Raw genomic sequence first — 16,547 nt, forward strand, 5'->3', positions numbered from 1 at the left:
ATTGAATGAAATAGTGATAAGGTGTCAACACATTACCATACAACTGCTGACACCAAGTCAAATACCCTTGCGAGCTTTATGTAAATGATGATACGAGCTGAGTTTCCTCCCCCAGCGAAATACAGTTATGATGGTAAGTACCCGGGCAAAATGATGTGGAGACTAAGTAGATTCCAAGGATTATGAAAGCCCCCAGAAACAAAAGATTTGCTAAAAGCTCTTCTGGTTTGAATCACGAACCTAACAAAGATAAAATAACTCCGGGACAGCTGAAGGACCTCTATTCTCTGCTGTCACATACAGGGTAATCTCACTAGGAGGCCAGTTTGCCTGGTCCCAGGAGGGATGGAGCCAGGCCCCCCTGAGGAGGGAACACATCCATGGTTCCTGCCTCCACGGTTTACTGTTAGTGCTGCCCTGTCACAGCTTCTTTCAAAATTCTCTCCGAATTCTGTCTTGAGAATTTTGAATGAGCTGAAGTTTCACTCGTTGGTGCAAAATGGCGGTCCTGCCACAGATGCTGGCGTTGTTGGAATTCTATCACAACTTCCTTCCTATTGTAAAAATATGGCATATCCTCTTGGAAAAATGTTGTGAAGACGGTTCCATTAGATTTGATTGAATAAATACTTTCTGGAGAGTCTCTTGGGTCGCAGATGGGGTTGCCCATAGAGCTCTTCGTCTGCCATCTTTTAAAAGAATGCATTCAGAAATGATGAGATTTGACGTCATGCATATATGAACAATATGTAACAAAAATACGGAAGAGGAAGATGTAAGCTGCTGGGGGAAGTAAGGATGTGGCTGTGCAGGCCTGCAGGATGGAGCAGAGCAACAGGGCTTCAGAGAGATGATGTTCCTCCTGAAATCTGACATTTAATTTTTATACTGAGGTTTGTCATTTCCCACCTTGTCCATGTAATTCAGTTATAGCCCGATAGAGATGAACATACTTCTTAGCCCGTTTAAGTACGTCTGGCTGGGAGACACAGAGTATACTTTCTAAATGCACCTTCAGGCCATGTTCCCACCCCAAGCTCCAACTTCTTCTACCTAAAAATATGAATGTCACCATCCAGACAAGATCAAAGTCATTCTGTTGGCCTGACCTAGTATTCTGTCTTAGAGGAGACCTAAAAATAGGGAATAAAGAAATGACAAGATTTGGTTCAGAATATGGTGACAAGAGCATCAAAAATCCTTCTCCACTTTAAGACACATGGTTTTGAAATTTCCTAAGGAGAACTAATCACTGTTTAAGATAAATGTACATATAAAGGGAGCATACTATGGTGACTGCAAAAGACAGAGTCTGAAATCAGAATGCCTTGATTCAAATCCTGAGTTCACCATATTCAACTGCGTGACCTTGGGCAGGTTCCATAAAGTTCCTGGGCTAATCTAAAGAGCATTCAAGCTCTGGATCAAATGCTAATGAAGGCTCCATATTCTCTAAACTCTAAGGGGGTTAGCGAATCTTTTTTGGTAAGGGCCAGATAGTAAACATTTTAGTATCTTTGGGCCATATAATCTCTGTTACAAGGTCTCAACTCCGCTGCTGCGCCTGCAGTGTAAAAATAGCCACAGGTAACACATAAACAACGGACAAGGTGCACGGTTATATCCTTTTTTCTTAAAAGATTTTATTTATTTATTCATGAGAGACACAGAGAGAGAGAGAGAGAGAGAGAGGCAGACACAGGCAGAAGGAGAAGCAGGCTCCATTCAGGCAGCCCGACATGGGACTCAATCCCTGGACTGGGATCACGCCCTGAGCCAAAGGCAGATGCTTAACCACTGAGCCACCCGGGCATCCCACATGGTTGTATTCTAATACAACTTTATTAAAAAAAAAAAAAAAAAAAAAAAAAAGCAGTTGGTGGATTTGGCCAGCTGGCAGAACTTTGGCAAATACCACTTAGCATCTTTGCTTTTGTTTTTCCCCTGGCAAAGTGTTAACACACAGTTGGCGGTCAAAATCTTTATCACTGTCATTACTGGGATATTGATAACTTTCTATTCCTCTAAAACTAAATACAGTAAACTTATGATTACTCAAGAATGAATATTAAAATGAATTACATAAAATATTTTGTTCATTCACACAAAGTGACAGGAATAGCAAATAAAAGGTTGTGTGCAAATCATGCGCATGATAAATATATTTTGTGTCCAATGGGGAATGAATGGGCCCCGGCCAGTTGAGAATATGGTTCTGGTAGCCTATCGACATGTGTCACCTGGTGGTATTTTGAGAACAGCTTGCACAAAGGCAATGACAATGTACTAATCCAATCCCTAGTGAAACTTTCCTCTTGTGAAATCAGTAGCAAAATATACTAGTATTTGCAGGTGGGTGTAAGCGGCCGAATAACTTGAGAACATAGCAGAGTGTGCCTCAGCCAACAATAAAAATGTTGAAAGTGGTCTCCACAGCTGTGTCCAGATTCAGCCATCTGTCAGTTTGCTTAGCAGGAAGATTTTATAAAACAATCATTTAAAAGAATCAAATATACCATGGTTAAATTATAAAATTTCACTCTCCGCTTGAGTCAGAGGGCCTGGGTTGGTTGCCCACACAAGGGCTGGCTCCTGAGATGGGCCGGAAGTGCATGGAGACAGACCCTCTGGCTCAAGCAAAGATTCCTTGACTGGGGGAAGTGACTCTTTTGGTCTCAAGGGACTTTCTTATATCTGTACCCTCCCCCTCTGTCTAGGCATCTAGACTGGATTTAAAATTTTAGCTTCTGTCACCCAGATTGTATACCTGAATTTATTATTTTTTTTCTGTAATAACCTGGCTCTTCAGATTGCTTCTCCAGATTCTAACTTTGTTAATACTAAAATGTGCTCAGTTTTGCAAGCCATGCCTAACCTGTTAACTAAGTCTTACTCTTTGCCTTTTCTAAAGCCTGATTACCTGAGGTCTTTTAATAAACCATGGCTAAGTGCCCAGCCTCACTGGTCCTACCAGTCACACCTGCGTGCTACAAGTCAGCAACACCATATGCAACATTGGTCATATGACCACCAGCAAGTGCATTAGGAGTTTAACCTCTCAAGTCACATAGACCTGGGTTCGAACACTGAAGTAACAGCAGTGTCTACGGCACAGGGTTGTTGGGAAGATTATAGGAGAAATGTAGGCTGAGGGCAGAGCACAGAGCCTGACACAGATCAAGTATGTAATGAGTGCTAGCATTTATGAATGTTATCGTCATTTCCTGAAGACATCAGGGATTTCAAAGAATGAAATTCAAGTTGTCATGGGTGTCAATCAACCCTGTAGACAGACTTATAAAAATTAAGAGGTTTGGGAAGAGGGCCCAACGCATGAACTTTCTATGAGCACTTCTCAGGCGTGTGACGTCCTAAGTACAGAAATAAAAAACGAATAGGATCCCTGCCCTCCCAGAATTTAAGGTTGGAAGCAGGACTGGACACAAAAGCTCAAAACAAAGTAGACATGGAATGCTGTGGATCATAAAGCAGAGATACTTGATCCAGATGGGATTCCAAGGGAGGATGTCTTGAGATGAGTCTTAGTGGCTAAACAGAGTTATTAGGCAGGCTAAGACCATGGACTAACGCCGGGGAAGTATGAGGTTCCCTGCCTTGGTACAGAGGTATAGGTGGCTCAAACCTATTGCAGTTTAACATGTAGCGTGGTGGGGCAATGTGAGGAGAAACTAAGTCATCAACCCTCAGAGTTCCCATTCCCCAAATCCAAGTCCCAACTCATAGGACTGTGGGTAGGTTCTTACCCCATCTCAGGCACCTAAATTCCACTGAACGTGCCTTCTGTGTCATGGAAGGTCTGGGGACCTCAGCTACAGAAATACTGACACTAACTCCCACAAATTACATAAGAATTAAATTTCTTAAAAAAAAAAAAAAGGCAATGGTCACTCATACAGCAACTACATCTGGATCTTTAGGGTTTTGAAATCCTGGGCCACTACAAAGAGCTCCTATCATGACTCCCTTTATCCTGAAATCGCATGTGATCATTTACATGTGCACGTTCCTATCCCTGATCAAGAAGATGTCAGTGTCCCAGGGAGCACGGGGAGCATTCTGCAGGTAAGGGAAAGCTGCCCTCCCTAGTTTTTGTGAGCCTTACATACAGTGTCTCCATTTTCATGAGCTACTGCATTTCCTGTGTCTTCTGTGACCAGGGACCCACTTCCTTCCAGCATATCTGCATGGGTCACAAAACAATGCACATGAGCTAGCACTCTATTCTGGGTGGGTCACTATGAGAAAACTCTTCTCAAAGAAAGTCAGAAAAGATTCTCTAAACTTAACACTTAACAGGGTGAGGCAGAGACTTCCAGCCGGTCACCGAACTCATTCCTCCTTCTTACTGGGTACCTTAGCCAAAGGCATTTCCTAGGGGACAGAAAATGGAAGTGATGCGTGCCATGCCTAGCCCATAAAAATCTCCCACAAATCATCCTCCCTGCCCTCTGGTTATTCAGGGATTGCAAGTATGCATGGCTGGGGTGACCCTGGAAGCCACATGTGCAGAGCTGGGGAGCTGCTGGTCCTCTGGGTCCCTTATGACTGCATGGAGTAGAGTAGCATGGATCTTTCCTCCCCACCTCTAATCCCCATGACCTGAAACCCAATTACCACGAAGTAAGTGAGAAGTGCATTTCAACCAGGCTACCAGGCTTAGGTCACTGAAATTTTAGTTTGTTATAGCAGCTATCCTATTTTAACCAATTCATCTGGCTAAGTATATCTGTGGCATTCTGCTTTCTTTCCCTTTAAAATAACCAACCAACCAACCAACCAAACAACCAACCAAACACAGTACTACAGAAAATTGTTCCATGGTTACTAGCACTATGGGACCTTCCCCTAATAGAAATCTGTTTTTTGTTAATCCCAAGACTAATAATCACATAATTTAATCAGAGTCAGCAAAAAATAGATTTTTATAAAGGATTGGCTTATAATATAAGTCAAGAAAGCTGGCCTGGGACAAAAAGAAGAAAATAAAAACAATCACCAGAATATGTCTGCCTTGCTTAAAGCAAGAAGCCTCTATTTAGTTTCCAATACTTATTCTCAAGACAGAATGCTGGTCATGTTTCTAGATCTTTCAACTTTTTGGAAAGGCTTGGGAGATCCAAAATTTATGTGAAATTTTTCAGTTTTTACACTTTGCAAGCTCAATAAAAAAAAAAAAATCCAGACGCACCCCTTCCCCACCCACCTGATGAAATATGACTTTTAAAGTGACAGAGAATCTACCTTTCAGACACGTACCCCAAATCATTAAGGGTTGACATCAGATACTTTCTCTGAGACCTCAGAACCATCTCTGATGAGAAAGAAAAACTCCAGCTCGAGAGCAAGACTCTAAAAACTTAAGAAACCAAATGTGGGAATTCAGATTAGAGTATTCACAATCCTGGAGTGTGAAACCTCCTGAGCCCAAGAGGTGCTGGGCCTTGTCTGAAGAAATTGAGAGAGAAGAATCTAGCCGACTGTGATGTTCCACTCAGCAGCAGCTCTGTGGGAAGTCAAACCTAGTACCCAGGCAATAGTAAGGGCCAAGAATCCAAGAGTGAGCAAGAGAACACCAATGAGGAACTTTTAAATTAGCCACTCACACTTTCTGTCACGACCAGCCCTGATTTAAGCTCGATGAGTTTGTCTGTGGAGAGGGCAAGCCCTGCTTCCTTAATGCTGTCCTTGAACCAGCAGCCATGGTTCAGGAGATCTCAGTGTTGACTCACTGTAATCTGTAATCTGTGAAACCTCCTAACATGGACAACAGATCCTCTCTTACAGATCCAGAGTCCTTATAGGAGTTCCCAGGCCCCAAACTCAGAATTGGGCATTTCCCAAGTCAAATTTCAAGAGCAGAGGAAACTGCTAGATGTCCCAGAGTCTACTTCAAGGAAAGGATGGCCTTCTTCTGATAAATTCAAAATGACATTTGGAAAACTGTTTTTTTTTTTTAATTAAAAAAATTATTCATGAGAGACACAGAGAGAGAGGCAGAGACATAGGCAGAGGGAGAAGCAAGCTTCCCATGGGGACCCTGATGTGGGACTTGATCTCAGGACCCTGGGATCACAACCTAAGCCAAAGGCCAGATGCTCAACCACTGAGCCACCCAGGTGCCCTGAAAGGTGTTGTTTTAATCACCTGATTGAACCTGAGTTTTGCCAAGGATGGTACAGGATCTGGTAAACATATCACTTTCTCTGGACAGAGACTTAATCTCCACTTCAGTACTTTTTAGCAGTGTGTGTCTACTCTACTGTACTGTGGGAGGGTCAAGTGAAATAATGTATAGAAAGCACTTAAGTACAGTGCCTAATTCATAGGGTACCCCAAACAATAGCTTCTGCTATCATTATGAAGAATGAAACCATATAATGGTGAGTGATTTAGGTAGAGGTTGTTTAAAGTGGGCACCAGTGACTGTTGTAAACATAATACACACTCCACAAATGTTTATTTAATATAAAAGCAATCGTAATTAAGCCTAAGCTTTAAAAAGCAGGAAGCTAACAGTTTCTGTTTCCTATCCTGGGGCTAGAGGGATGGTTCCATGAAATGTGAGCCATCGGCTATATTGTACATTCACCCTGATTTTATTCGTGATGCTAATATGAAGGGAGCTCATCGCAAAAAAACATGAAAAGCTACACAGTATCTGCAACGAGCCCCATTGACCAAAAGTGCACCAATGAACATTTACTAATGAGGGTAATTAAACATGACTTGATAACCACCAAAAGCCCTGCTGTGGCAGTGAAGCAGATAAAGAAGAAACTTCGCCCTCTGAAAAGAGAGCAGACATTATACTAAAAGTGTCTGTCCAACAGTCAACAGATGCTCCTATTCAGAAAGCATCTAATGCTAGCTTCAAATATGGGACCAACTTGGGGCCCAACAACTTAACCCAGAGCACAGTATCTACATGCACTGAGAAGAGTCTACTATACACAAGACAAAAAATACAGGTGTGTTGTTGTTTTTCTTTTTGTAGGCTTCTGAGCTATTTTGTTAAAGAAATTAGCAACCTGTATCCTGGCACAGAACTAAGACAGCAAGAGATGCTAATCAATGGCCTTGAAGATAAGAACTACCCTTGGAAAGGATTGCTTTGCTTTGTTTTCTTTCTAATCAGTTAGCTCCTTAAGGAGGATACACTCTCTTGGCAGGAAAAATAGGAATGCTGGCTAAGCCAGCCTGTGGCTAGGTTTTACAGCCTTCCCAGCATAGCTGCCTTTGCCTGTCACTACAGTTCCTATCTGGCTTCACCAACTGCCTCAACTACCCTCTGCGACCTGCCCATCCTTTGAAAAAGCTGCTGATTCTTTGGGATTGTCCAGCGGAGACATCAAGCAGGCCACCGCCTGATTATGACAAGCCACGCCTGCCTTGTAAGGCACAGTCTCCATCCACATCTAGAGGTAACACACATGCTCCATAAAATACTGCCTATGTGTAATAAAAATCAACTATAACTTGTCTAAAATGTAACATGGCAGCAATCCCATTTCCTAAGCCTACTCTTGTAGAGAGATAATATCTTCCCCCCAAAACTAATAAAAATGTATAAATCATATTCTGTTGCCAAAAAGGCTTAATGCATGCTACAGAGAAATAAGTCATGGGAATGAAAGATCAGATGGAATACAGTCAGTGGTATTGTCACAGTGTCATATGCTAACAGGCGGTAGCCACACTTGTGAGCATTATAACCTAATGGATAGACTTGTTGAATCACTAGGTTGTATACCTGACACCAATGTAACATTGTGTGTCAACTATACTCAGAAAAAAAAAAAAAAAGAAATAGACTTTCTAACAGAGTCACATGTGAATTATGGAAAATAGAAATAGAATGTATTTCACAAAGCTGAACTTCTCAGGAATGGACCATAATTTTAAGATTTAAAGCAGTAATATCTTGTTTAGGAAATGGGAAAGTGGAGTTTCTGGATGGCTCAGTCAGTGAAGTGTCTGCCTTCAGCTCAGGTCACAATACTGGGGTCCTGGAATTGAGCCCCACATGGGGCTCCCTGCTCCACGGAGAGCCTGCTTCTTCTTTCCCTCTGCTGCTCCCCCTAACTTGTGAGTGGTCTCTCAAATAAAAAATATATATATTTAAAAAAAAAAGAAAATGGAAAAGTATTTGGATTAAATTCACTTAAAAAGTAAGAGTATTAAATAAAAGGTTTAGTTTTTTGTTTTTTTTTTAAGAAAATAAAAGTAAATGAGAAATTCCACCAAAAACTTTGATCCAAATCTTGGTGAATTCAGTTGGAGGATTTATACAAACAGACAGGAAGACATTGTAAAGTGATAGCAATGAAAACAAGTGGTACCAGCCCAAGAAGAGGGAGGCAGAGCAAGCAGTCCAGCACAGGGTCAGGAAGCCAGCCCATACACCCACACGCACAGAGCCACCTGCCTTATGACAAGTGGACCTCTGCAGTGCAGTGGAGAAGGGCTAACTTTTTAGTAAACACTGTTGGGCATCAGGGAAGAAAACAAAAAAGAACTCTGATAAATATCTTATAGCAAATGAATAATCCATTAGAGACAGATCACAGACTTAACATGATAGGTAAAATAATAAAGCTTTGAGAAGACAACATGAAGTGTTTTGGTTTTCTTTTCTTCTTTTCTTTTCTTTTTTTTAGGAGGAGAATTCATTACTTCAGAGCAAAGTTTTCTTAAATGGGACATAAGTGTATTTCCTAATAGAATAAAATTGCTATACTGGGGCAGCACGGGTGGCTCAGTGGTTTGGCACCGCCTTCGGCCCAGGGCCTGATCCTGGAGACCCAGGATCGAGTCCCGTGTCGGGCTCCCTGCATGAAGCCTGCTTCTCCCCCTGCCTGTGTCTCTGCCTCTCTCTCTCTCTCTGTGTCTTTCACGAATAAATAAATAAAATCTTTAAAAAAATTGCTATATTGGGCTTCATTAAAATTAAAAAAAAAAAAAACCTTTGCTCATCATAAGACACCATTAAGAGAATAAAAAAGTAAGCTATGAGATAGGAGAAGATATTGACAATATGTTTATCTGACATATAAATGATATCCATAATATATAAGGACCTCCTACTTATCAATAAGATAAGGGCAGACAACTGTAATAGAAAAGTAGACAAAAGGCTGAACAGAAACCTCACAAAGGTATCAAAATGGTAAGTAAGTCAGTAGGAACATCTTGATTAAATCATACTGAGATATATGCCACCAGAGGGGCTAAACTTTGAAGACTAGAACAAGCCAAGTGCTAGTGAGGATGTAGGGCCATTGAAACTCTCATGCCCCACTATGGTGAAGGGAGATGTCAATTGGTACAATTACTGGAAAACTAGCAGGTTGGTGTTAAAACTGCACACAGATACATTCTAGGATGGAGAAGTTCAATCCCTATGCACATACCAACAGAAATGCACCAACATACACACACAAGAATGTTCACAGCAGTTGTATTCATAATAATTCAACTGCATGAACTCAGTCCAAGTATAGTAGAATGGATGAATAAAATGTGGTTAATTCCTACAACAGAACTTCTTAGCAACTATAAAAATGAACTACTTCTGTATATAGCACGGATGAATCTTACAGATATAAGTCTGAGTAAAGGAAGCCAGACACAAAAAGTACCTACTGTATGATATCCATTTACATAACGAAATCTAAAACCCAGTTATAAAAAAAAAAAAAAACAGTTATGCTGTTCTGTGGTGATAGAAATAAAAAAAATACTAGTTACTTTTGGCAGAGGGCATACTTCCTGGCAGGGGATACAAGGAAGACTCCCAGGGTGCAGGAAATGCTCTTGTTGACATGCATGGTGGTTACACTCTTAAACCTTGTAGGAAGCCTTCGGTTTCTGGTTGGGATATAGAGTCACGAGACTATTATTCACATGCTAGTATTAGCGAACAAGCCAGTTAAGTTACCAAATCACAGATTTTTGAAGCCATAATTCAGAACATAATGAGGCTACCTGAATAAATATAAAGAAGCTAATAAGCTCCAAGAGAAATAAGACCCATAGCTGCTTTGATCTCTGGAGGAGGAGAGAATGGAAGAACAAAGGAATCTGCCATTAAGAAGGTCCAGGCTTCCAGTTACAGAATGAATAAGTTATGGGAAGAAAAGGCACAGTACAGGGAATACAGTCAATGACATTGTAATATTGTTGTATGATGACAGATGGTTGCTACACTTGTGATAAGCATGGTGTAACATAAAGACTTGTTGAATCATTATGTTGCACACCTGAAACTAATATAACATTGTACATCAACCATACTTCAATAAAAAAGGGAACACTAAAGCCAATAAATAAAATATTTTTAGAAACTTTATCTGGACCAAAAAAAAAAAGAGTAGAGGGGAAGGAGCATAAGGATAACTCACCCAGACTTGCAAAGAAATTTTAGTGGCTATGCATGGACAAACCTCATGGATTTGCATCTTGAGGGAGTGTATACCCTCCTTCAACTCTTTCCCACAACCCCCTATCTGCTCCTTAAGGGAGTGCACCAAAGGGCCAAAGACCTGGCATGCTAAGGAGGAAGTCTGGATTTAATAATTTCTAAAGAGTTAGTGGGAGTGTGAAGCCAGAGACAGGACACTCATTAGGATGCTATTGGAGGACAATGATGATTCTGATCTAAGTTAAGGCAGTGGCCTTGGTGATGCAATAAGCAAATTGATTTCATAAAAACACTTTAGGTAGAGACAAATCCTTAGTATAGCATACTCACACTGCATATTTTATTCTGCTATTATGAGGTAAGCCATAGAATGAATAAAAAGCCAATTATTTAATTTTGTCACAATTTTCTCTTTTTTTAAGATGTATTATTTGAGAGAGTGTGAGAGTACACACAATGGGAGAGGGGCAGAGGGAGGGAGAGAGAGACAGAGAGAGTCTTAAGCAAACTCCTGCTGAGCACAAGGCCCGATGCAGGGCTTGATCTCATGATCCTGAGATCATAAGCTAAATCAAAATCAAGAGTCGGACGCCCAACTAACTGAGCCACTCAAGAGTCCCCAATTTTTTTGCAATTTTCTATAATGAGAACTGCAACTGGAAATCATGACAGAGAATCCAAGATGGACAGAGGCTTTTAATTTAGATGAACATGGCATTACAGAACCAAGAGGCTAGCTACCAAAAGATAAAATAGGAAAATCAGTACTAAATAAAGAAATTAGACACAGAGAACAATATAGAGAAAGTTTCAGAAAAATCTTTGGACTATTGGGGAAGTTTCCAATAGGAAACAAAACATTCCTATCTAAAAGCTTACCTGGGGCAAAGGAAACTTCAGAGCTCAGTAAAAGAAGAGGATGAACATTTATAACGATGATTTTAATAAATCTTAGAGTAGTAAGTTTGACTTATTTGATCTCAAGAACCAATCTAAGTGGATAAAGTCAATAAAGGAAGTCAGTCTTTCCTAAAATAGCTACAACAATAGAATCTCATTAAACACTTTCTCAAAGAGATTGGCGGGGAGAAGGGAGAAAGATAGATCAGGTGACTCTAAGTGCCCTCTAAGTGTCAGACTCCCAGATGTTGAGAATGTTCTTGGTTCTTGCCCCTGGGGCTCCAATTCTAGCAGCGTCCAGTTATGACTTTTGGCCTTCCAGTTATTACCATTTTTACTGGAGCTTCATAGAATTGGGTTTAAATTTTTGCCTAGAAAATTATGCACAATGTCATGAAAAATAAAATACCAAAAGTAGAAGATTTATGAGATAATGTGATCAATATACGTTTGCTGATCTTGAACATAGCTCAGGAGAGTGAAAGGATAGATTAATTAAGGATTAAGCCAAACATGAATTTTAATATCCAAAGACATTTATAAGCAAGAAACCCTGGGGCATATTTATAGAGCCACTTTAATTAGTCAGTATTCGAAGCAGCTTTACACGTGAGTCAAGTTTTCAACATATTTTAATAAGCATCTCTTCTAAATGCGAGAGCTGAGGTACTATAAACCAAGCATGGAATCTGGAATCCGAAAAGGTGGACCTCAGTTCTGGCTCTGCCAGTTACAAGCTCTGAGAGCTAATCACTTAACTTGCTACAAATGGAAAATGGGAAACTAATGAGTTGCCACAAAGATTAAACACAACAATGGACGTGAATGTGCTTTGTAAAACAAAAAGTGACATAGGGGTGCCTGGGTGGTGTAGTTGGTTGGGCTCCGACTTTTAGTTTCCGCTCTGATCTGATTGTAGGGTCATGAAATTGAGCCCCACAACTTGCTCAGCTCAGAGTCTGCTTTAGATGCTTTCTCTCCTCTCTCTGCCTCTCTCCCCACTTGCAGTTGCCTGCTCTAAATAAATAAATAAATATGTTAAAACAAACAAACAAAAAGGCAAAACAAACCACCCCAAAAGTGATGTACTATTTCCTCAAATGAATAGAGAAAGGGAAAAGAAAATATATTCATGAAAATTTGTTTTTATTCAAGTAAACAGCCTCATCACTAATGTCCACATATATACTTAAGACAGTACATCTAAATTTACTGATAATGATACAAGACCCAAGAATTCTGGCTTCTTTTTTTGACTATTGCCCCAAAGTTTGTATTTGTAAGTGGAAATAACATAATTACCAAAGTACCTAAAATACAGTCACCTGTCATGAAGACTTCTTATAGATTACGTTAGTATCTTCCAGGTAATTACAAGAGGTACTATATATCAGGATAGAGTTAGTTTAGGCTGTGATGTCAGACAGATCTGGATTCAAACCCTGTGTCTACCACTTCCTACTTTATGAGAATCCAATCATCTTTAGCTCTGTTTTCTATCAAAAGGGGAGACAATCACAGTATAATATCACAGGTTTCAAAGATTTAAGAGATAACAGCATTTATTGCACTTAGCAATATCTACAATTTTCTCTTGAGCACATTAAGGTGTCCCACATAATGAACATCTCTCATCCTTGAATATGTATGCAGCTCCTCATGTACATTGATACAGAAACTTATGTTATTTTATAGCCAGACAGGAACTTCGACACTAATGAGTCAGGCATCACAAAAGACTCCATGGATACAAAGACGAACTAGGTATTGTCTCTAATTTCGAATACTCCTCAAAGAACTTAACACTTGTGAAGGCAGATATTTGTTGGTTCTGCCTACTTCTGTAATCTTCAGTGATAAAATAGTGTATGAGATATTGAATTTGCTTGGTAAACATTTGTAGAATGAATTATCTAGTGCTTTTCCTGTGTACATATGTGTGTGTGTGTGTATGTATAAATATATATATATATAAACCCCATCGTAGAAACTAATTTTAGTTATATTTTAGATATCCAATGAAGAAAAACTCTGAAGAAAAATATTTTTATTAGCATCATTATAATGGAAGCTGGGTTTAAATACTAGCTCTTTGAAACAATGTTAATGATTTTCTTACAAAATAAGTACAATGACATTTGGCACTTTGAAAAAAAAAATCAAGAAATGTGCAGCACACCTAGGGAAGACTTCCCTCTAAATATTTGATAATATGATAAACAGAAAACGTGAGACCATTTCCTTACTTACTGTGTGTATTATCTGTCCTACCACTTGGATTACATGATCACAAAATTTCACCTTAAAGGTTTAAAATATAGCTCACCTGGTCTTCTTCTCCTCCACCTTCTTCATCATATTTTAAAATATTATCTCTTACATCATCTTCTGGATCAATTAAAAGTTGCTTGGCCTGGCGTTCTTTATCTCGGCGTTTCATCCATACCACAAACATCAGAACGAGGACTGAGTAGAAAAAGAAAAAAAAAAAACCCATAGTGTCATAATTTTAAAAATATGACCTTTCCAATCACAGCTTTTAACACTAATAACATACTTATATAGGTCAAGAGCTTGTAAGGCACCTTCCAGTCTGTTAGCTCTTTCTGGCCTGCTGTGAAAAGATAGAAGACCAAGCTGGCCTGGAGCACAGAACATGGAGGCTGAAAGCCTGGATTCCAGAACCTGGTGCCCTGTGGACTCACTGGCTCAATGTCCATCCTCAATTTTATCATTTACCTCTGACTTTGGCTTGTTGGAGGATGGGATACTCCTAATATAATGGTCTGTAAATTCTAAGCCAACAAACATAGTAAGTCAATTGTTACTTGTTCTGTAACTGCTATCTGACTGAGGTGGGTGAGCCATCATGAGACTCTCCACATCACAACAGTATTCCTCTACCCCAAGGTAGGTGCTTGCCAGGACGACTCGAGTAGTAAATTGGAATTGGACCAGCAATAGGGTCTTGAGGATTTTTGACTCCCAAAGGCTGGTGTTTTTCTATTGCACTATTCTGCATTCCCTCTCCTATTAAAATGCATGTTTCAGGTAAGAAGCCGACGGGATTCATTTGAGCATTGAAATAACATTAGGCTTTCATGCTATACACTTTTGTGCCAGGTCTGGCACCATGAATTTTCCAGAGGGTTGATGTTAAAATCAGCATCAATTCATTTTCCTGCAAAATGCTGCAGTCACTTCTTCATGCCACAATCCAACATATCTAAGTCTTTCTTGATAAGGTTGGCATATATGCCACTTTTTAGTTAGAATTGAAACATATCCCTAAGTGCACATCTAGGAGCGTGCATTCTCTCTAAAACCTGAGGATATCAGTTTACATCCTGAAGCAAGAGATTTAATGACTCCTATTTGAGCACATTTTTATTATTGGCCATAAAAGTAAATATCCTCCTTTTAAAGCCAGATACATGATCTCATTTGCTATTGTTCCAGGGCTAAATCTAGCAAGTGGATTATTAGTATAGCATGCAGGTTTCAAATTATAGTCAAAGTAGTCTCCACACAGGAAGTAAAAAATGCCCAGGCTTCTATAGTAATTGCTTAGAATAAAGGGACAGAATTCTAAATTACCAGAACACTTGTAAATGGAGAAAACATAAAAGAAATGGCCAACATTTTCAAGAAAGTGATTGGTGCATAGCAGGATCACACAATAAACTAAGTCCTGCTGCTATTTAACAATAAAACACAGAGCCCAGGCAATTTATCCTTTTAACCTGCATGCTTAGAAGTGGCTCCTAAAGTACTTTCCAGTGGTTAATTTCTTGCATTCCATTGAACCAAAGATGGCAAAGTATCTGAAAAAGGAGCAATTTCTTAATCTAGACTTGCTCTAAAGACAGACAATTTATTGAGCTATGCAATCATTTCTATTATCAAACGTGCTGTATGAAGTTCAGTCTCTCACTATTTTACCTAGCCCTTCAGAAACAAATACCTTGATCCCTGCATGACTAGAGTTGGCTGCTGACTGTGCTTTATATGAAGGCAAGCTAAGGAAAGCAATATACTTATTTTCCTAAATCATCAACTAAGTGCCATTACTCATACTCAAATCATAAGCTAAGCGCTCACACTTAGGACTGTCTAACATTTTCTATGAAAAGAGTCTGCTACAGCTCACCAAGCCATCAGCATCAGAAAACAGTAACGGGTCACGGGAGAGGTGCGCTGGCTGGGTTTGCTGCAAACAAAGCGCTCGGAACAGTGCTCGGGGATTTTTCTCGCTCTACAGTGGATTTGACTGTCCCATATATGTTTGGCAAGAACACGCTCAGAGATGGAAGGGAGCTGTTCGATTATGTTAAAAGGCAACAGCAAAAAGTTACTTTGCTAAACGTCCTAGGATAGAGAATTAAACTCCAAGAGTCAATGCGAATACTTACTGAGCAGGATGATGATGCACAGGAGGATGGCAATAATGGCACCTGTGCCAAGCCCTGCGCCCACAATTCTATCCACATCTGTGCAGTCCCCGTTGGAGTCGCACTGGCAAACCTTCACACGAAGGATGGAAATATTTGATTTCGGGGGATTACCCGAATCTGTGATTATGATTGGAACTTCATAAATTCCAGCTTCAAGAAATTTTATCTTCAAATTAAGCTGAGCAAAATCGCCTATACCAAAAGGGAAAAAAAATACAGTAGATAGTTAATACATCATGCGATAAAAAAACACGCAACATCTTTCTAGATACATTTATGACTTCATGGTATATATCAAGGAGGACAACTGTGCTGCATTGTGAAGATTTTTTTTTAGCTGTAAAAGCGTTTAATATCTTATTTAATTTTAAGTAGCTTTTAAAATATATTTAATGAGAAGATTATAAAGGACCTAAAATTAACTTTTCATATCAGGCTTCAAAACCTCGCAGCTGCACATATAGCCAAATAATTAACCTGTTCTTACCATTAAGCCGAGTGATGGTCCAATTTCTCTTAATAGTCACTGGAGACAAAGGAAGATCAAAAGCAAATGGTCCAGCATTTGGATCGATGTCATAATCAAGTGCTGTGATGTTAATTGAATTGGGGTCTGGAGTTTCACAAGTCTCTGCCTCTTGAGGTAACACTTGAGGGGCATTGTCATTAATATCAAGTAAATAGATCTGCAGCGTTCCTGTTCCACTCATAGGGGGGATTCCTTAAAAGGAGACAAATCAGAAACCAAAGCT

At 39.7% G+C, this 16,547-nt stretch overlaps 1 protein-coding gene across 1 annotated transcript in view; it reads right to left on the minus strand.

The window, feature by feature from the left end:
* Positions 1-16,547, minus strand: part of CDH2 (cadherin 2) — a 213,419-nt gene that overhangs the window by 18,269 nt on the left and 178,603 nt on the right. Inside the window, exons 12-14 of the mRNA XM_077900337.1 lie at positions 16,283-16,516; positions 15,754-15,987; positions 13,668-13,807 (exon numbers count right to left, since the gene is read on the minus strand). Coding sequence (XP_077756463.1) covers positions 13,668-13,807; positions 15,754-15,987; positions 16,283-16,516 — 608 coding nt within the window. The remainder of the gene's footprint in view (positions 1-13,667; positions 13,808-15,753; positions 15,988-16,282; positions 16,517-16,547) is intronic.

The sequence above is a fragment of the Canis aureus genome, chromosome 6 (genome assembly GCF_053574225.1).
Source record: "Canis aureus isolate CA01 chromosome 6, VMU_Caureus_v.1.0, whole genome shotgun sequence".
NCBI lineage: Eukaryota > Metazoa > Chordata > Mammalia > Carnivora > Canidae > Canis > Canis aureus.